This window comes from Chiloscyllium plagiosum, unplaced genomic scaffold (assembly GCF_037043375.1).
Source record: "Chiloscyllium plagiosum isolate Xiang-an unplaced genomic scaffold, Cpla_swu_hap1 HiC_scaffold_33, whole genome shotgun sequence".
NCBI lineage: Eukaryota > Metazoa > Chordata > Chondrichthyes > Orectolobiformes > Hemiscylliidae > Chiloscyllium > Chiloscyllium plagiosum.
In genome coordinates, this window is record NW_028270171.1 from 5413471 (window position 1) to 5434691 (window position 21221).

At 45.7% G+C, this 21221-nt stretch overlaps 1 protein-coding gene across 3 annotated transcripts in view; it reads left to right on the forward strand.

The window, feature by feature from the left end:
• LOC122542002 (SH3 domain-binding protein 1-like) overlaps positions 1 to 21221 on the forward strand; it is an 84790-nt gene that overhangs the window by 4009 nt on the left and 59560 nt on the right. For all 3 annotated transcript variants that reach the window (XM_087978234.1, XM_087978233.1, XM_087978235.1), the window contains exon 2: positions 19727 to 19766. In XM_087978234.1, coding sequence (XP_087834360.1) covers positions 19727 to 19766 — 40 coding nt within the window. The remainder of the gene's footprint in view (positions 1 to 19726; positions 19767 to 21221) is intronic.

The following is a 21221-nucleotide window of genomic DNA, read 5'->3' on the forward strand; positions in this document are numbered from 1 at the left end:
ACAATTGAGCATCTTTCCCACTGCCAAAATCATCATGTTCTTTTTTAACTACAAAACCCCACCAGTAAAACAGCCTTTTAGCCAAGTCAATATTTCCATTCAGTGCCCATTAAGCAACTCAATCAAACTGGAGGTGGGTGGGGAAGATAAAGCTCTGTATTCCCTGCGGTGCCCACTTCTCTCTAAAGGCATTGAGAGCAATGATGGCACTGCATGCTCCCTCTCCAAGGATGCCCAAGAATGAACATTCCTGCGGAAGAGGGGCCCTGAGTCTGCTTTATAAAGGACTCAGGTGATGAGTTCCAGCTCAGTCAGGGATCTCCTACACAACCAGCTCCGCAGGTAAATTAATGAGTGATTCCTGAGGGCCTTAAGGGGTTATCGCAGTGAGATTACGGAATCCCTCCATCACTTCCAGGTCTGACACAGTGGACAGCTCATGTAAGGTCATTCCCAAACAGGAAGTGTGCCAGCCGCCATCTTGGTGAGGGTTCTTTTGTGGAGGAGCAATCAATATCAGAGCAGGGCATGGCCCTGGGAACTTCCTTTAATAAATCCTGGTGGTGAGTTCAGTGTCACCAAGGTCCTAAATTCCCCAGCCTCAGAATTTCCCTGACCAAAAGCAAAGGCTCATGTTAATTGCCTCGCCATTGTTTTAAGGGCTGTCCTCCCTCACCTCTCCATCTTGCTTCCAAAATGATGTTGAAGCTGCCAATATCAGAGTGTGGCTCGAGCAGAAGGTCTTTGTACACACATGGTCAGCCCTGAGGTACCTATCCCCCAGCCCCGGGAGTGTATCCCGGCTTCAACCACATGCTGCTGCAGAGTCAGGCTATTGTGATCTATGAGCAACCTTCTGTTTCAATTGCAATTCATCAACTTGCCATTTGTGGTTTGGAGAGCGGCAGAAAAAAATGTTTGTTCTTTTCAGCCTGGGGAATCCTGCAAAATGGTTGTGAAGAATTGATGAATTATTCAAGTTAATTTTGATATATTTCCAGTTGGATACCCCTCTCTCACTCCCTGAATTCAATTGCAACCTTAAATTAGGTCATTCAGCCCAGGCCTCTCTGCTGGAGCTTCCCGCTCTATTCCTATATCTTTGACATTTCAACCAAATTCCTCATGTTCCTCCTTTACAAATGCTTATCCCAAACCCTTCCAAGGAATGTTCCAGTTGCAGTACTCCATTGGCTCATAAGACACTGGCTGAAAAGATTCCCTTTCAATGGCTGCCTCTATTCTCTGGATGTGGAGGTGTCAGTGTTGGACTGGGGTGGACAAAGTTAAAAATCACACAACACCAGGTTACAGTCCAACAGGTTTATTTGGAAGCATTAGCTTTCAGAGCCCTGCTCCTTCATCAGGTAGCTAGTGACCTGACCTCACGAGCTAACTGACAAAGGAGCAGCGCTCCAAAAGCTTGTACTTCCAAATCAACCTGTTGGACTATAACCTGGTGTTGTGTGATTTTTAAATTTATTCTCTGGATGGTACCCCTCCATTAGGGTCCCTGAAAATCAAAGCTGATGAAATCCTGCATTTCTTTTTGTTATATGCAACGTGTTCATTGTTGAAGCCAGTAATTGGCGAACATTGTAACATTTCAGGGATTCTACAGTTCCAAAGGTTTGCTTCTGACTGACAAAGGGATGGGTCTTGTTGCAAGGTTTTCAATAGACCCCACAAAACAGTTCAGATGTCGTTGTAAATTAGTTCATGGGTCAGAGCCACTGGGAGTTAGAAGACAGGGACAGAGGGAGGTTTCATGCAGAAAATGACTGTTGTTCAGAATTCATCTGGTTGGTTGTGTGTAGATGGTGTTTAATATGTAGTTAAGGGCTGTTGGATAGCTCAGAACCCAGGAAGAACTTTCAGGAATGAGCAAGCCACTGCGTGTTAGGGTTCAGAAGAAGCTGTAGGGCACCAGTAGGAGTGTGCAGCAGAGAGTGGGTGCTGAGGCTCCACATTTAGTCATTGTGTACTGCAACTGAGCAAGATTAGAGCAGCTGAGAAAATCCAGGGGCAGTGCTAGCTTTATCTGTAAGAACACTTGAGTTGTGCCTGTGATTACCTGCTGGAGTGTAGTTTCCAGAATCTAGGAAATCATAGTCTCAGGAAAGTACAATGAACTACCAGAACATGAAAAGCTTTGAGGTCATCTATAACAAACCATCTCTTTGCTATTTAATGGGCGTTGTGTGAGAGATTGACCATGGTTATGGTCCCCATATTTGCCTCATGTTAATTTTGGAATTTTAGAGTATGTTATTTTTCTTTTGACAACATATACCCAGTTTGTTTATGAAAGTTTTGTTCGTACTGAACCTGTTATTCTAAAGAAACCTAGCTGAATTGATTTTAATATTGAACCAGATACCGTCTTTGACTGTGTAGTAGGTCAGATCATCAAACTGGTTAAATTGAAAATTTGGTTTGGCTAGTGGAGGAGTGGCACTAAAAAGAAATCAGTGCACCCCCCCCCCCCCCCCCCCCCCAATCTCAAATATATGGAGGGTTATGCATGACTGAAAAATGTGTTGCTGGAAAAGCGCAGCAGATCAGGCAGCATCCAAGGAGCAGGAGAATCAATGTTTCGGTCATAAGCCTTTCTTCAACATATGCATGACACCAAGCCTATAGCTGAACATGAGTATTTGGAAATGAGAGCAATAGTTACCATAAAGAAAGGACATGCCAATACAAGTTTCTTGTGCACCAGAGGAAAGGTATATATCTGAGATGACAAACTTTGAGGTGAGTGAAGAAGGCATTTAGTATGCTTGCCTTTAGTGGTCAGCGCATTGAGTACAGGAGTTGGGAGGTCATGTTGCAGTTGTACAGGACATTAGTTCGGCCACCTTTGAGATATTGTGTTCACTTCTGGTCTCCCTGCTACAAAAAGGATGTTGTTAAACATGAAAGGGTTCAGAAAAGATTTACAAGGATGTTGCCAGGGTTGGAGCTAAAGAGAGAAGCCCATTGGAAGGAGAAAAAAACTTCATTTTTTTCATTTTATTTTTAAGAAATCATTTCTCTTTTTTAATGAACCCACACCAAATCACCCGTTTGATGATTTTTCTTTATTTATGTGATGTGGGCCCAGCATTTATTGTCTGTCCCTAGTTGCCCCTTGAGAAGGTGGGGGTGAGCTGCCTTCTTGAACCGCTGCAGTCCATGTGCTGTGGGTTGACCCACAATGCCCTTAGGGAGGGAATTCCAGGATTGTGACCCAGCGACAGTGAAGGAACGGCGATATATTTCCATGTCAGGATGGTGAGTGGCTCGGAGGGGAATTTGTAGGGGGTGGTGTTCCTATGTATCTGCTGCCCTTGTCCTTCTAGATGGAAGTGGTCATAGGTTTGGAAGGCGCTGTCTGAGGATCTGTGATGAATTTCTGCACAGCATCTTGTAGATAGTACACACTGCTGCTACTGAGTGCCAGTGGTGGAGGGAGTGGATGTGGTGCTAATCAAGCCTGCTTTGTCCTGGATGGTATTAGGTTTCTTGTGTATTGTTGGAGGTGCACCCATCCAGGCAAGTGAGGAGTATTCCATCACACTCCTGACTTGTGCCTTGTAAATGGTGGACAGGCTTTGGGGAGTCAGGAGGTGTGTTTCTTTCAGCAATATTCCCAGCCTCTGACTGCTATTGTGGTCATTGTGTTTATGTGGCAAGTTCAATTCAATTTCTGGTCAATGGTAGCCCTAAGCATGTTGATTGTGGGGAATTGAGTGCTGATGATGCCATTGAATGTCAAGGGACAGTGAATAGATTGTCTCTTATTGGAGATGTTCCTTTCCTGGCAATTGGGAGGTGCGAATGTTACTTGTCACTTGTCTGCCCATGCCCTGGATATTGTCTAGGTTTTGCTGCATTTGGGCATGGAGTGCTTCATTATCCGAGGAGTCATGAATAGTGCTGAACATTGTGTGATCATCAGTGAACATCTCCATTTCTGACCTTATCATGGAGGGAAGGTCATTGATGAAGTAGCTGAAGATGAAGATGGTTGAACCTCGGACACTCCTCTGAGGATCTCCTGCAGCTGAGATGACTGACCTCCAACAGCCACAACCATCTTCCTATTTAACAGGTATAGAACACAGAACATAGAACAATACAGCGCAGAACAGACCCTTCGGCCCTGGATGTTGCACCAACCTGTGAACTATTCTCAGCTCATCCCCCTACACTATCCCAAAATCATCCATGTGCTTATCTAAGGATTGTTTAAATCTCCCTAATATGACTCCAACCAGCAGAGAGTTTGCCCCCAGTACCCATTGATTCCGGTTTTAGGAGGGCCACACTCTTCCGAATACAGCCTTGATGTCCAGGGCTGTCCCTCTCCCCTCCCCTCTGGTCCATGTTTGAAACAAGGCTGTAATGAGGTCAGGAGCTGGATGACCCTAAACTGGGCGTCACGAGAAACATATAAGTTAGAAACTTATAAGTTAGAGCAAAAGGAATACAAAGCCAATTGGATCAAGATCTGATCTGTTTGAACTGTAAAGGGTCCTCTGATGCTAACACTGACAGAGGATTCTGCTGAGCTCAGTGAAGACACTGTGGGATGACAGCAGAACTGTTTAAACTTGCACAAGCAATAGCAACATTCCAAGAAAAGGACGTCGAGGCAATTTCCATTTCGTTCATTCTAATTGCAAACAAATGTAGTGGCCCACAGAAAGCTGAAGGCTACTCAGGCAAACCCACAAAGTTTAGATTCGATTCCCTTTCGGCCCAACAAGTCCACACCGACCCTCCGAAGAACAACCCACCCAGACCCATTCCCCTACACCTATGGGCAATTTAGCATAAGGTCAGGCAGCTGCGCTTTTCCAGCAACACATTTTCAGCTCTGATCTCCAGCATCTGCAGACCTCACTTTCTCCGCAATTTAGCATAGCCAATTCACCTGACCTGCACATCTTTGGACTGTAGGAGGAAACCGGAGCACTCGAAGGAAACCCAGGCAGACACGGGGAGAATGTGCAAACTCCACACAGACAGTTGCCTGAGGTGGGAATTGAACCCAGGTCCCTGGTGCTGTGAGGCAGCAGTGCTAACCACCGTGCCACCGTGCCACCCATGAAATTGCTTTCTGAGGTGCCTTTGTCACATTGTGAAAGAGCCAACAACATTCTTCAATGATTATGAGTTGGTCCCTTGTAGGTAGAAATTCCAAAACCTACAGCAGTAGTCTGAGTAGATCAGAGATTGGCAAGGTGAAATGATGTGCCTGTGATTGTTGATGCATTGGATGGGGACACTTAAAGTAGATTCCATAAGTAAGAACCTCAGGGAAGTAATTCACGTTGAAGAATTTAGGAGTTTGCTCCCTACAATTGTAAGCATAGACACGGATAACCGAAATGTCTCAAAAGCTCGTCAAGCAGCCAGGCTGGCTGATGATCGTAAGGTTGCCTTCACACCCTTTGTGTGAGAGAAATCCTTTGTCCATCACCCCACACAAACCTGAACAAGTTGAAAAGTTCTTCACCCGAAAGCTTGTGATTTCAAATAAACCTGTTGGACTATAACCTGGTGTTGTGTGACTCCTGACTTTGTCCACCCCAGTCCTACACCGGTACCTCCATATCGTGTTTCCACCGCAACAAGATAGAGCACGTTCATGCTAATTGTTGCACGCAGCACAGTAAACCAATTATGCATTCTCAGATAACCGACAAGAATGAAGGGGATATAGCTCAGTACAGTCAAGGGACCTTTCTTTGAATAAAGCTGAAATGAGTCAGGTTAATGGAGACTATAGAGGCTTTATCTCGAAGCGAGAAGTAATCCCGTACTCCTCCGTCAAAAACAAGTGAACAAATCAAAATTTGTAAAGCGCTGGGACTGTTCAGTCACTGATGGTTGCTAATGATATGATTTGTGTTCCAGATAGTTTGATGAATGACTTGTTCCCTTTCAAAGAATTAAATTGTGAAGAAACTTAGTAAATGTGGGAATTAGAATCATAGAATCACAGATATGTACAGCACGGAAACAGACCCTTCGGTCCAACCCATCCATGCCGACCAGATATCCCAAACCAATCTAGTCCCACCTGCCAGCACCCGGCCCATTTCCCTCCAAACCCTTCCTATTCATATACCCATCCAAATGCCTCTTAAATGTTGTAATTGTACCAGCCTCCACCACATCCTCTGGCAACTCATTCCATACACATACCACCCTCTGCGTGAAAAAGTTGCCCCTTAGGTCCCTTTTATTTCTTTCCCCTCTCACCCTAAACCTATGCCCTCTAGTTCTGGACTGCCCCACTCCAGGGAAAAGACTTTTGTTCCCAGTTTATCTATTGGTTTGTATTATCAGTCATCTATAGATTTTATATTGGATAATGACATGGCTAGCACAGACAGTAACCTAAGACCGTAAGAAATAGGGCCATTCGGCCCCTCGATCCTGTTTTACCATTCAATAGGATCGTGGCTGATCTGACATTCCTCACATCCACTTTCCTGCATTTTCCCTTTGATTTCCAATGACTAGATTTCAGCAGTTGTTGGATTGTGTTGAATTTGCCACGATTACTGTGGATAAACACGAGAAGCTAATAATGAGTAATTGAAGGGAAGCCTGATGGATGGGGAGAACCAACTTTCATCCACAAGAGATGAGTTTGTTAATGGAAAGCAAGCCTTGGGGAGAACACTTCAGTATGAGTCAGGTGTCTTCGTCATATACTTGCAGAAGCAAATATGACGGGACAGTTTTCCGCATTAAACTTGATAACTTTGAGTGAATAAGTCCATATAAAGTAATATGTAAAACAACGTGAACAGGAACTGGAATTGCTGATGGATCAGAATAATTAGTTGAGTGCAGAATTAAAAAACAAAACTTACGGTCTGTTGGAGTTTCCTTGTGAAAAGGGCAATGAAAAGTTTAAATTCCGTTGCAATCTGTTGAGTGAAAAAGAGACAGTGTGCAGTGTAGAAGGAAAGATTCAAACCTTAAAAGCAGTTAAAGAGAACAACACTTCCTCAGTGCAGATTTATTCATCTGCTCTTAATCAAAACAATGACAAAAATCTGTTCTGAGGGAGGAAGGGAGATGATTTTGAAACAAGCACAGAGAGAATGCAAGAGAAACTCAATAGATATGGCAGCATCTGGAGAGAGAAACAGAGTTAACATTTCAAGTCGGATAAGGCTCTCCTTTAGAACTGTAGAAGCTTTCGAAGCAGGTTAGCTTTCCATTGCAAATATAAAGGATTTCCATATCAAAGAACAGAAACCAACACATCCCATTCGAAAAGATGAAAGACTTGATCTAAAATTGTTTAATGTATCATCACAGCTCCACGACACTGTACTCATTTGGCTATAAATTCTGTGTCTTATTCTCCACAACCACCCAATGAAGCAGCGCTGCAAAAGCTAGTGCTTCCAAATAAACCTTTCAGACTATAACTTGGTGTTGTGGGAGTTTTAACTTAAAGGACCCATTAACAGTATGCAACTATCAACAGAGATGTGTGGGGAAAACACCCGAGGGCTGTGAAAGGATTTGGTTCATTAATTTCCTGAAAGAGTAAACTTCTTAGAAATTAAAATTCCAAAACGAAGAAGTCTTTGACATTGCTCAGGAAGAATGAATAAGACATGTTTGGAATGGAATGAAAAGAAAGTGGAAGATCTCAAAGAGTCGAGCAATCAAAGCCAACAGGCATAGACAAAATAAACCGAGAGAACTGCAGATGCTGGAAATCAGAAACCAAAAACAGAAATTGCTGGAAAAACTCAGTAGGTCTGGTAGCATCCGTGGAGAGAAATCAAAGTTAACGTTTTGGTTCAAGTGACCCTTCCCCAGAACTGAAGATCAGTTCTAAGTAAGGATCACTTGACCCGAAACATTAACTCTGATTTCTCTCCACGGATGCTACCAGACCTACTGAGGTTTTCCAGCAATTTTTATCCAGAGGTAGAAAATGCATACATAGAACATCTCAATAATATTCTTGGAAGTGCCAAAAGGAATCTTGATCAGAAAACAGAGATGAATACAGCCATTTTGATATTATTAATGCAAATTGCTAGTAGCTGTTTAGAAAGTGAATTTAAAGATGGAGTTAGGCCTACTCTAATGAAAAGAGTCACAATTGGACTGTGGATATATTTGGAACAGTCTTTACAGAGTTAAGAGAATAGCATTAAAATGTGATGATGAATGGTTAGGTTTGTGAAACTTAAACCTTGCCAATCTGACTTGTGGCATGTAATTACTTGTATTCAAGTTAAGCTTTCTTAGTTTTGCAAAGACAATATATGCACGTTTATAAATGAAAGGGCTGAGTGTGTAATCTGTAAAATGTTATTTGTTAGCGGACACTGATGGTAAGGCACTGGGTACTACAAAGGCTATGGGCCCTGGCAATATTCCAGCAATCCTCCCTGGTCGCGAGGTGACGGCCTAGTGGTATTATTGCTGGACTGTTAATCTAGAGACCCAGGAAATGTTCTGTGGACCTGGGTTTAAATCCTGCTGATTGGTGATGGTGGAATTGGAATTCAATAAAAATCTGGAATTAAGAGTCTGATGATGGCCGTGAGTCCATTGGTGATTGTGGGAAAATCTCATTTGGTTCACTAATGTCCTTTAGGGAAGGAAACTGTCATCCTTACCTGGTCTGGCCTACATGTAACTCCAGACCCACAGCAATGGGTATTGACCTTTCACAGTTAGGATTGGGCATTAATTGCTGATCTAACCAGCACCACCCTCATCCCATGAATGAATAAAATGAAATTGTCCAAGACCTGTGCTCCAGAGTTTGCCGCTCCCTGAGCCAAGCTGTTCCATTCCAGTTACAACACTCGCATCTACCGAGTTTGCACATTCTCCCCGTGTCTGCGTGGGTTTCCTCCCGGTGCTCCGGTTTCCTCCCACAATCCAAACATGTGCAGGTCAGGGTGGATTGGCCAAGTTAAATTGCCCATAGTGTTAGGTGAAGGGGTAAATGTAGGGGAACAGGTGGTTTTCTCTTCAGAGGGTCGGTGTGGACTTGTTGGGCCGAAGGGTCTGTTTCCACACTGTAAGTAATCTAATCTAATCTAATCCACCGAAAAATGTGTAAAATTCCCGGGAAGGTCCTGTACACCACCAACCCGGCCAATTACCACCCCATCAGTCTGCTCTCATCAGTAAAGTGATGGAAGGTGTCATCAACAGGGCTAGCAAGCAACACCTGCTCAGTAAATGATGTGTGTGGAGGTGCAGGTGAATTTGTGGTGGATATGGAAGTGTCCCTTGGGGCCTTGGAGGGAAGTGAGGGGGGAGGTGTGAGCGCAAGTTTTGCATTTCTTGCAGTTGCAGGGGAAGGTGCCGGGAGTGGAGGTTGGGTTGGTGGGGCGTGTGGACCTGATGAGGGAGTCGCGGAGGGAGTGGTCTTTCCGGAATGCTGATAGGGGAGGGGAGGGAAATATATCCTTGGTGGTGGGGTCTGTCTGGAGGTGGCGGAAATAACGAAGAATGATACGATGTATCTGGAAGTTGGTGGGGTGGTAGGTGAGGACCAGTGGGGTTCTGTTCTGGTGGCGATTGGAGGGGCGGGATTCAAGGGCGGAGAAGCGGGAAGAGGAGGAGATGCGGTGGAGAGCGTTGTCAACCACGTCGGAGGGGAAATTGCGGTCTTTAAAGAAGGAGGCCATCTGGGTTGTTCAGTAGTGGAATTGGTCCTCCTGGGAGCAGATACGGCGGAGGTGAAGGAATTGGGAATATAGGATGGCGTTTTTACAGGGGGCAGGGTGGGTGGAGGTGTAATCTAGGTAGCTGTGGGAGTCGGTCGGTTTATAGTAAATGTCTGTGTTGAGTTGGTCATCCGAGATAGAAATGGACTGGTCTAAGAAGGTGAGGGAGGAGTCTGAGACGGTCCAGGTAAATTTGAAGTCAGGGTGGAAGGTGTTAGTAAAGTGGATGAACTGTTCAACCTTCTCGTGGGAGCACGAGGCGGCGCCGATACAGTCATCGATGTAGCAGAGGAAAAGGTGGGGGGTGGTGCCAGTGTAGCTGCTGAAGATGGACTGTTCCACATATCCAACGAAGAGGCAGGCATAGCTGGGGCCCATGCGGGTGCCCATGGCTACTCCTTTGGTTTGGAGGAGGTGGGAGGATTGGAAAGAGAAGTTGTTCAGAGTGAGGACCAGTTCAGTCAGTCGAAGGAGGGTGTCAGTGGAAGGGTACTGGTTTGTTCAGCGGGAAAGGAAGAAGCAGAGGGCTTTGAGGCCTTCATAATGGGGGATGGAGGTGTATAGGGAGCCCACACCTCCCCCCTCACTTTCCTCCAAGGCCCCAAGGGATCCTTCCATATCCGTCACCATTTCACCTGCATCTCCACACACATCATTTACTGCATCCGCTGCACCCGATGTGGCCTCCTCTACATTGGGGAGACAGGCCGCCTACTTGCGGAACGTTTCAGGGAACACCTCTGGGACACCCGCACCAACCAACCCAACCGCCCCGTGGCTAAACACTTTAACTCTCCCTCCCACTCCGCCAAGGACATGCAGGTCATTGGCCTCCTCCATCGCCAGACCATGGCAACACGACGTCTGGAGGAAGAGCGCCTCATCTTCCGCCTAGGAACCCTCCAGCCACAAGGGATGAACTCAGATTTCTCCAGTTTCTTCATTTCCCCTCCCCCCACCTTTTCTCAGTCAAATCCATCGAATTCAGCACTGCCTTCCTAACCTGCAATCTTCTTCCCGACCTCTCCGCCCCCACCCCGTCTCCTGCTGCACTTTTAGATTAGATTACTTAGATTAGATTACTTACAGCGTGGAAACAGGCCCTTCGGCCCAACAGATCCACACCAACCCTCCATAGAGCAACCATCCAGAACCATTCCTCAACAATTACCCCTTCATCTAACAGTACATCTTCACATTTTTGGATTGTGGGAGGAAACCGGAGCGCCCATCGGAAACCCACGGGAAAAATTGCAAACTCCACATAGACAGTTTCCTGTGGTCGGAATTGAACCCGGTTTTCTGGCACTGTGAGGCAGCAGTGCTAACCACTGTGCCACCGGGCCGACATTTTCTAGCAACATATTTTTAGCTCTGATCTCCAGCATCTACAATCCTCACTTGCTTCTAATGGTCTTTGCAAGCTTGATTGAGGAAGTTTTCTTTGTAATTAATGCAGTGTTGATGAAAGAAGCTTGGCTGACCTGTTTCTTTACTAATCTAGAAACTGCCTGATATCTTTGTAATCGATGAGACCTTGGAGTGCAGGTTCATAGCTCCTTGAAAGTGGAGTCACAGGTAGATAGGATAGTGAAGAAGGCGTTTGGTATGCTTTCTTTTATTGGTCAGAGTATTGAGTACAGGAGTTGGGAGGTCATGTTGCGGCTGTACAGGACATTGGTTAGGCCACTGTTGGAATATTGCGTGCAATTCTGGTCTCCTTCCAATTAGAAAGATGGTGTGAAACTTGAAAGGGTTCAGAAAAGATTTACAAGGATGTTGCCAGGTTTGGAGGATTTGAGCTATAAAGAGAGGCTGAACAGGTTGGGGCTGTTTTCCCTGGGGCGTCGGAGGCTGAGGGGTGACCTTATAGAGGTTTACAAAATTATGAGGGGCATGGATAAGGTAAATAGGCAAAGTCTTTTCCATGGGGTTGGGGAGTTCAGAACTAGAGGGCATAGATTTAGGGTGAGAGGGGAAAGATATAAAAGAGACCTAAGGGGCAACTTTTTCACGCAGAGGGTAGTACGTGTATGGAATGAGCTGCCAGAGGAAGTGGTGGAGGCTGGTACAATTGCAACATTTAAGAGGCATCTGGATTGGTATATGAATAGGAAGGGTTTGGAGGGATATGGGCCGGGTGTTGGCAGGTGGGACTAGATTGGTTTTGGATATCTGGTCGGCATGGACGAGTTGGACCAAAGGATCTATTTCCATGCTGTACATCTCTATAACTCTATATCATCAATCTGGTTCCATTGAAAATTTCTTGGTGACTCATAGAGGAATGGGAGAGACAGGAATCAGTGCAGCTTCCAAATATAATATAAATCTGTATAATATAAATCATCAAAGAATCTATTTACACGCTCAAAGACCATCTTTTCAATCAACATCTGGAGATGGCTTTAAGTTTTGAAAACATGTCTTGCCTACTTCACTAGTTCAATTTCAGAGAAAAACATTTCAGCTCTTTTTGAGAAGTCTGTAGTGAACATTCCTAGTCTCATTTTATAGAACTCTCCGCTCCTCCGTTGGGTCCAATATCCCTCCTTCAAAGAGATGAAGCATCACCAACAAGCACCACATTGATCAGGCTCATGCCTTTAACAAATTCAACCTTAATTCCTAAGATTGAGGTCGAGATATTGCATCATGCCATGCCTGTTGGTCAGGTATCAACACAGAATCATAGAATCAAACAGCACGGAAACAGACCCTTCGGCCCAACCAGTCCATGCTGACCATAATCTCAAACTAAACTATCCCACCTGCCTGCTCCTGGCCCATATCCCTCCAAACCTTCCCTATTCATGTACTTATCCAAAAGTCTTTTAAATGTTGTAATTGTGCCCATATCCATCATTTCCTCAGGAAGTTCATTCCACACATGAATCGCCCTCTGTGTAAAAAAATGTGCCCCTCATGTCTTTTATTAATTCTCTCTCCTCTCACCTTAAAAATGTGTCCCCTGGTCTGGAAATCCCCCACATTAGAAAAAGGAAAACTACTAGTAACTCTACCTACACCTTTCATTATTTTATAAACTTCTGTAAGGTCACTTCTCAAACTCCTACGCTTCAGGGAAAAAAGTCCCAGTCTATCCAGCCCTTCCTTATAACACAAATCTTCCAATTCCGGCACATTCCTGGTAAATCTCTTCTGAACCCTCTCCAGCTTAATAATATCCTTCCTATAAGTGGGCATCCAGAATGGTCACAGTACTCCAGAGGAGGCCTCACCAGTGTCCTGTACAATCTCAACACGATGTCCCAAATCCCTGACTCAAAACACTGAGCAATGAAGGCAAGAGTGCTAAAGGCCTTTTTAATCACAATGTCTATACAGGATGCAAACTTCAAAGAATTCTTCTTTAAGAAATGTATCGATTCCCAATTCTCCGTGTTGAATTTCATTTGCTTTCTATTTCTCCACACGGTCTCTTCTTGATTTCTGTCACTATCCTCCTCATTGTACACAACCATTCATAGTCTTGTGCCATCTATGGACATAGCTTGGACAATTTAACGCCTTTTAAATGTGCGTGAGCTGAATTTAAATAATCTGATGTTGTGAAATGGTTTTGACACCCTGGAGCAGCCTGGTAAAGATACCACAGGGCTGCTCCACACTGGGTATAAATAGTACAGCATGGGCAGAGTTAAAAAGGATTGATTGACAGAGAACAGAAAGGAATGGATAAGATGGCTAGAGAGAAGCCCGTATAGAGAATAGTTTTAACAATGAGACAATAAGGTTAGAGCCTGATGTACTTCAGATTACCATATATGAGTGTAATATGCAATGAACAGTTCTCAAAGGAAGTTAAAATCTGGAGACAGTTGTCTTTGCCTTCTCTTCAAATCTGTCCTAAATCCGAATGCTTAGATCTGAGATTCTGAGAGCAGAGATTCTGCTTTCCCCAGTCTGGATGGATGGGGCCTCTCCAATATCCCTCTCAGACAGGACTGTATAGAATTCCAATCTATACAGAAGGGCAGGGAGATAGGCTGCTGCAGTGCACCACACTTATTTTCATAGCTGCCTTTGAGACCCTCATCTATGCTTCTGCGACTCGATGAGTCCCCCAATCATGTCCAGGCCAGAACCCTCTTGGTCAAATCTAACTCAAGCTCTGCAATAGACAGTGGTTGAACATCACTAGGACCAGTAATCCCCAACTCCATTCAGGCCAGTGGTTTTGACACATAAGTTCAAATCCTATCAGAGAATCTGGTAGAATTTGAATTAAATTATCTTGATAAAGCTGGTATTGAAAACTAGTTCCAATAATGGTGACTGCAATGAGTGTCACCCATTGTTGTAACAAGAGTCTAGATTAGAGTGATGCTGGAAAAGCACAACAGGTCAGGCAGCATCCGAGGAGCAGGAGAATTGACATGTTGGGCAGGAGCCCTTCATCAGGAATACCTGATGAAGGGCTTTTGCCCGAAACGTCAATTCTCCTGCTTCTCGGATGCTGCCAGACCTGCTGTGCTTTTCCAGCACCACTCTAATCTAGATACTGGTTTCCAGCATCTGCAGTCATTGTTTTTACTTCATCCAGTATCTATACCATTCCTCAGTGAGGAGGGTTGAGGGATAATTGGTTGAAGCTTCTCTAAGGGAAGGCAAAGCCAAGGACTGTCTTTAAGCTTGGGCACCTTGCCATGCAGTATTTGATGCTAATCTCACTTGATATACCACAGGAATACCTGATGAAGGGCTTTTGCCAGAAACGTCGATTTTACTGCTCCTCGGATGCTGCCTGACCTGCTGTGCTTTTCCAGCACCACTCTAATCTAGACTCTGGTTTCCAGCATCTGCAGTCATTGTTTTTACTCATTGTTTTAACAAGGGGGGGGCTTAGAGATAAATAGGAGGGGGCTGGGGCTGGAGTGGAACCTTCCATGATGCCGCTCACCTGATGTCGTACCAGTGATGGGTCCCTGGGCTCAACAGAATTGGATTCATCGAGTCTGGAAGTCACAAAAGCATGGATGAGGGTTTTAGAGCCAGCTATAAAAATAATTGCAGCAGACTCTAGCAGGACCAGTCTCACTTCCCCACCTCACCATCCCCCCCCCAACCTATTTGGTTTCTGAAGAAGAGTCATACTGAACTTAAAATGTTAACTCTGTTTCTGTCTCCACAGATGCTCCCAGACATGCTGGGTTTCTGCAGTGCATTTTGGTTTTGGTTCAGAGCTCCAGCCTCGGCAGTTCTTTGTCTTAGAAAGGAAACACTCTAAGTCCTGATTTTCCCCGTTCGCCGGGCTGCAGGGAGTCAGCCCCAGAGAGTGGCGAAAACTGCTGGCTAACCCCAATGGCTCCCGTTCATAACATCACACATTCGAAACACTGTGGGAAATACCCTCTGTGGCTTAATCTCCGACTCCGCTCTCTACCTCTTTCACCTCCTGCAGCCTCTAAACCTACACTTTCTCTGTCCTCCTCCTATTCCACTCTTTGCAGCATTGCTGATTTTAATCACCCATTGTTGCCAACTGTATCGTCAAACCGCTTGGGCTCTAAATCTCTCCAAGCCTCTACCTTTCACCCTCATTAAGAGGCTCCTTCAAATCTAAACCCGTTCTATTGGAGTCATAGGCTGAAGGGATGGAAACAGACCCTTCAGCCCAAATCATCCGTTCTGACCAGCCCTCCTAATCTGGCATATTCCCATTTGTCCTCACCCGGCCCATATCCCTCTAAACCCTTCCTATTCAGATGCCTTTTAAATGTCGCAATTGTACCAGCCTCCACCACTTCCTCTGGCAGCTCATTCCTTACACGTACCACCCTCTGCATAAAAGGTACCCCTTAGTTCCCTTTTAAATCTTTCCCCTCTCATTCTAAACCTATGGCCTCTAGTTTCGGACTCCCCCACCACGGGGAAAAGAGCTTGTCTATTCACCCTATCCAGGCCCCTCAGAATTGATTACCCCTCAGCCTCCAGGGGAAAAAGCCCCAGTCTATTCAACCTCTCCCTATACTCAAATCATCTAGTGCCATCCTGTTGTCTCATTGTTTAGCTCGGAATTTAGTTTTGTTTTATAATGTTCCTCTGAAGCATCTTGAGATACTTAATGTGTTAAAGGTGCTGCATAAATGCAGGTTGTTGCATTCCTGAATCCTGAGTGTATGGGAGTGCACGCATGTTCTGTACAGTGGCTATTTCCTTGTCTCAGTTCTGCTTACAGCGTCTGCAGGCCGCACCTCAGGTTATCTCCAGACAGAGCCTCTCAGTTCTTCTCCAAACTGGTCGAAACAAAAGGGACGCTTCATGATTGTGTGGGAACTGCGGCATCTAAATCAGAAACTGCTGTAATGGTGCAGCTCACTTCAATCTACGGAAGGCCACTGCTGCAAACCTGATCATTAAGCTGGCAGGAATCCTGGGCAGTATAACATCCACTGGATCCCACGATCCCATCTGGGATCTCCAGGGCAAGTCTGCTCTGGAGTGGCAGAGGAAAGCCACTTGGTGGTCGAATGAGAAGATTCTAATATCTTAAACATTTGAAAGTGGAGTCTCAGTACAGAGGGTAGTGAAGAAGGCATCTGGTACGCTGGCCTTTACTGGTCGGTGCGTTGAGAATAGGAGTTGGGAGGTCATGTTGCGGCTGTATCGGTTAGGGCACTTTTGGAATACTGTGTTCAGTTCTGGGTCTCCCTGCTACAGGAAGGATGTTGTTAAACATGAAAGGGTTCAGAACAGATTTACAAGGATGTTGCCAAGGTTGGAGCTAAAGGGAGAAGCTGTCCAGTATTTCAAATTCTATCTCGGTTCCATACCTTTAACTGCCTTGCCCAACCTAAACCTTTCAAGAGAATGCAGAGTTAATGTTTCAGCTCCAATAACCCTTCTCCAGAACCATTCTGAGGAAAAGTCACTCAACCTGAAATGTTAACTCTGATTTCTCTCCACAGATGCTGCCAGACCTGCTGAGTTTTTCCAGCAATTTCTATTTTTGTTTCTGATTCCCATCATCCGCAGTTCTTGTAGCTGGTTTTACCCCTTTCTTATCCTGACCTAGAAATATGCTGCACCATCAGCGTCGCTTGGTCTCTCCCTAACAACATTGTGGGTCTACCTACATCACATGGACTGCAGCGGTTCAAGAAGGCAGCTCACCCCCACCTTCTCAAGGGGCAACTAGGGACGGGGCAGTAAATGCTGGGCCCAGCCAGCAACACCCCCATCCCATGTATGGATTTTTTTTAAAATCAGAGTCTGAGAATTATGATTGACACAATCTCACACCACATCCAACACCTTTACTGAGAATTTTAAACAAAACCGGTTTTCAATTGAACCAGGTAATTACCCGACAGCTGGTCAATCTAAGATGCCTGTAGGTCACTCCTCAGTGATCTTTGCCTGGATTATTCCCACTGATCTATAGCTTTTGGCTACCTCTTGAGTGCTGCCTGTCGGTGCATACCTTCAGCACGCCTGTGGGTCCTGTCTGAGGGTTTCCCATACAAAAAAATCCCTTTTGAAAAAGTGTATACCCACCATCCTCCTCTGGATACAGTTTGTCGAGTTGTGAGTTTCAATGATTTGGACTTTTTTTTAGATTTAGATTTTAGCTCAAACCCACCCACGCTGAGCTCAATCCCACCCACACTGAGCTCAATCCCACCCGCACTGAGCTCAATCCCACCCACACTGAGCTCAATCTCACCCGCACTGAGCTCAGACCCATCCTCACTGAGGTCAATCCCACCCGCACTGAGCTCAGACCCATCCGCACTGAGCTCAATCCCACCCGCACTGAGCTCAGACCCACCCGCACTGAGCTCAGACCCACCCACACTGAGCTCAATCTCACCCGCACTGAGCTCAGACCATCCTCACTGAGGTCAATCCCACCCGCACTGAGCTCAGACCCATCCTCACTGAGGTCAATCCTACCCGCACTGAGCTCAGATCCATCCGCACTGAGCTCAATCCCACCCACACTGAGCTCAATCTCACCCGCACTGAGCTCAGACCCATCCTCACTGAGGTCAATCCCACCCGCACTGAGCTCAGACCCATCCGCACTGAGGTCAATTACACCCGCACTGAGCTCAATCTCACCCGCACTGAGCTCAGACCCACCCGCACTGAACTCAAACCCACCCACGCTGAGCTCAATCCCACCCGCACTGACCTCAGACCCACACACTCTGACCTCAGACCCATCCGCACTGACCTCAGACCCATCCGCACTGAGCTCAATCCCACCTGCACTGACCTCAGACCCACACACTCTGACCTCAGACCCACCCGCACTGACCTCAGACCCACCCGCACTGAGCTCAGACCCACCGGCACTGAGCTCAATCCCACCTACACTGACCTCAGACCCACCCGCACTGAGCTCAATCCCACCTGCACTGACCTCAGACCCACACAATCTGACCTCAGACCCACCCGTGCTCACCAGCTGCTGTCACTATCTGAGCTTATGTTGTTTCGCCGTTGCTGCCCAGCTCCATTACCGTGGTTAGTCACCTTGCTGCAGAGTCCTGTTCTGACACTACTCCAGGCATCAGGTGAAGCATAGAATCCCTGCAGTATGGAAGCAGGCCATTCGGCCCATCAAGTCCACCACACCTCTCCAAAGCCCTTATCCCACCCAGACTGAAGCCCCTATCCCTGTAACCCTGCATTTCCCACAGCCGATCCACCCCAACCTGCACATCTTTGGATTATGGGAGGAAACTGGAGCACCCTGAGGAAACTCACGCAGACACGGGGAGAATGTGTAAACTCCACACAGACAGGAAGCCGCGATGTTGCCAGACATGACCAGCTGCCTCTTGGCTGACCGTTAAAGTCCCCCAGCTGCTTTCATCACTATCCCCATGCCTCAGCTCCGAAGACTAAAGGACTAAAAAAAAAAGAAAAGAAAGTGAGAAAGGAGGAGAGAAAAGTGGTCAGAGCTCCAGTGAGGAGCCCTACTCTGCCGCCATCTTGCCCAGAATTGTAAGGTTAGAAGTCACATGACACCAGGTTATAGTCAACAGGTTGTTTTGAAATCACAAGCTTTTGTAGCGCTGCCCCTTCATTGGGTGAAGGAGTTGGATATTGATATAGAAAATGTTTTCTGTTCCTCACATCATCCTGGCCTCTTTTGTGTCTCACTTTCAATCAATAACCTTTCGTTCTTGTTCCTTTTACAAGTAGGATCAGCTGCTCCTTATCTACTCAATCGAAATGACCCATCAACTTCCCATCATGATTATGATCATTATATCTAACTCCTTCTTGGTAACATTCAATGTTTTAGTCTCTACTGCTTTCTATGGCAGAGCATACATGAATAGGAAGGGAATAGAGGAATGTGTAAGTGAAGACAGTTTTAGACCTGAAGAGCAACATGTGTCAGCGCAGTCTTGGACTGTTTCTATGTTGTATTGTTCTTTGTTCTTGTTCTAATTCCACAGGCTCCCACTCTCTGAGTGAAAACGTTTCTCCTCATCTCAGTCCTGAATGGCCTGCCCATATCCCTAGACTGAGACCCCTGATTCTGGACCCCCTGGTCATCAGGAACATCCTTCCATTGCTTAGCCTGCCCGGTCCCATTAGAATTTTAGAAGTTTCTATAAGATCCCACTCATTGTTCTAAACTCTGGCGAGTGTAGTGCCAACTGATCAGCCTTTTATTTACCTGTCAGTCCAACCATCCAGGAATCAGTCCAGGGGGATGAATATTCGCCATACTAAGTATACACATTATATACAAGTATTGATATACACCTCTTATATATTAGAGTTGATCTCTCTCTGCACCTTCTCTGTAGCTGTATCATTATATTCTGGATTCTGTTCTATTACCCTGATGTACTTACATAAGGTATGGTCTGCCTGGATAGCTCAGAAAGCAATACTTTTCACTGTATCTCTGGACATGCGGCAATGGTAAACCAAATCCAATCAAGTCCCTTATCTCCAATATTGGTTTTTGACTTAATCCTTGGACTAATCTTGTGGTTTCTCTTTTTACTTTTCAGAAGTGAGAATTCGGAGCTCCTCAGTGAAGATCTCATCCAGGTATGGGCCCTCTCTGCTGGAGATAGCACTGGTCCACACTGTACTGATGATGAGACTCACTGACCACCAGTGAGGGACAACTGAGAGTTTGTTCTTTTATTATCCAAACTTTTCAGTGCTGGACAGGAACAAGATAGACCCATGAGTTACCATTCTCACATTTTCAATCTCATGCTCAAACCAAATTATTTGCTCTGAACTAATTGAAGTTCCACACATCATGGTTCAATCAATGGGGAAACAAGACATGACTCTCCCATCCCATGTCATGTGTTGATATTCCAGTGTAGCACTGAGAGAGTGTTGATATTACAGTGTAGCGCTGAAATGGTGCTGATATTCCAGTGAAGCGCTAAGCGGATGCTGATATTCCAGTGTAACATTGTGTGAGTGTTGATATTCCAGTGTCGTGCTGAGGGAGTGTTGACATTCCAGTGTAGTGCTGAGGGAGTGTTGATATTCCAGTGAAGTGCTGAGGGAGTCCTGATATTCCAGTGTAGCGCTGAGGGAGTGTTGATATTCCAGTGAAGTGCTGAGGAAGTGTTGATATTCCAGTGAAGCACTGAGGGAGTGTTGATATTCCAGTGAAGTGCTGAGGGAGTGTTGATATTCCAGTGAAGCACTGAGGGAGTATTGATATTCCAGTGAAGCGCTGAGGGAGTGTTGATATTCCAGTGAAGTGCTAAGGGAGTGTTGATATTCCAGTGAAGCACTGAGGGAGTGTTGATATTCCAGTGTAGTGCTGAGGGAGTGTTGATATTCCAGTGTAGCACTGAGGGAGTGTTGATATTCCAGTGTAGCACTGAGGGAGTTTTGATATTCCAGTGTAGTGATGAGGGAGTGCTGATATTCCAGTGTAGCGCTGAGGGAGTGTTAATATTAGAGTATAGTGCTGAGGAAGTGTTTATATTCCAGTGTAGCGCTGAGGGAGTGTTGATATTCCAGTGTAGCGCTGAGGGAGTGTTGATATTCCAGTGTAGTGATGAGGGAGTGCTGATATTCCAGTGTAGTGCTGAGGGAGTGTGGATATTCCAGTGAAGCGCTGAGGGAGTGTTGATATTCAAGTGAAGTGCTGGGGAGTGTTGATATTCCAGTGTAGCGCTGAGTGAGTGTTGATATTCCAGTGTAGCATTGAGAGAGTGTTGATATTCCAGTGTAGCGCTGAAATGGTGCTGATATTCCAGAGGAGCGCTGAGGGGATGCTGATATTCCAGTGTAACATTGAGTGAGTGTTGATATTCCAGTGTCGTGCTGAGGGAGTGTTGATATTCCAATTTAGTGCTAAGGGAGTGTTGATATTCCAGAGAAGTGCTGAGTGAGTGTTGATATTCCAGTGAAGCGCTGAGGGGATGCTGATATTCCAGTGTAACATTGAGTGAGTGTTGATATTCCAGTGAAGCGCTCAGGGAGTCCTGATATTCCAGTGTAGCACTGAGGGAGTGTTGAAATTCCAGT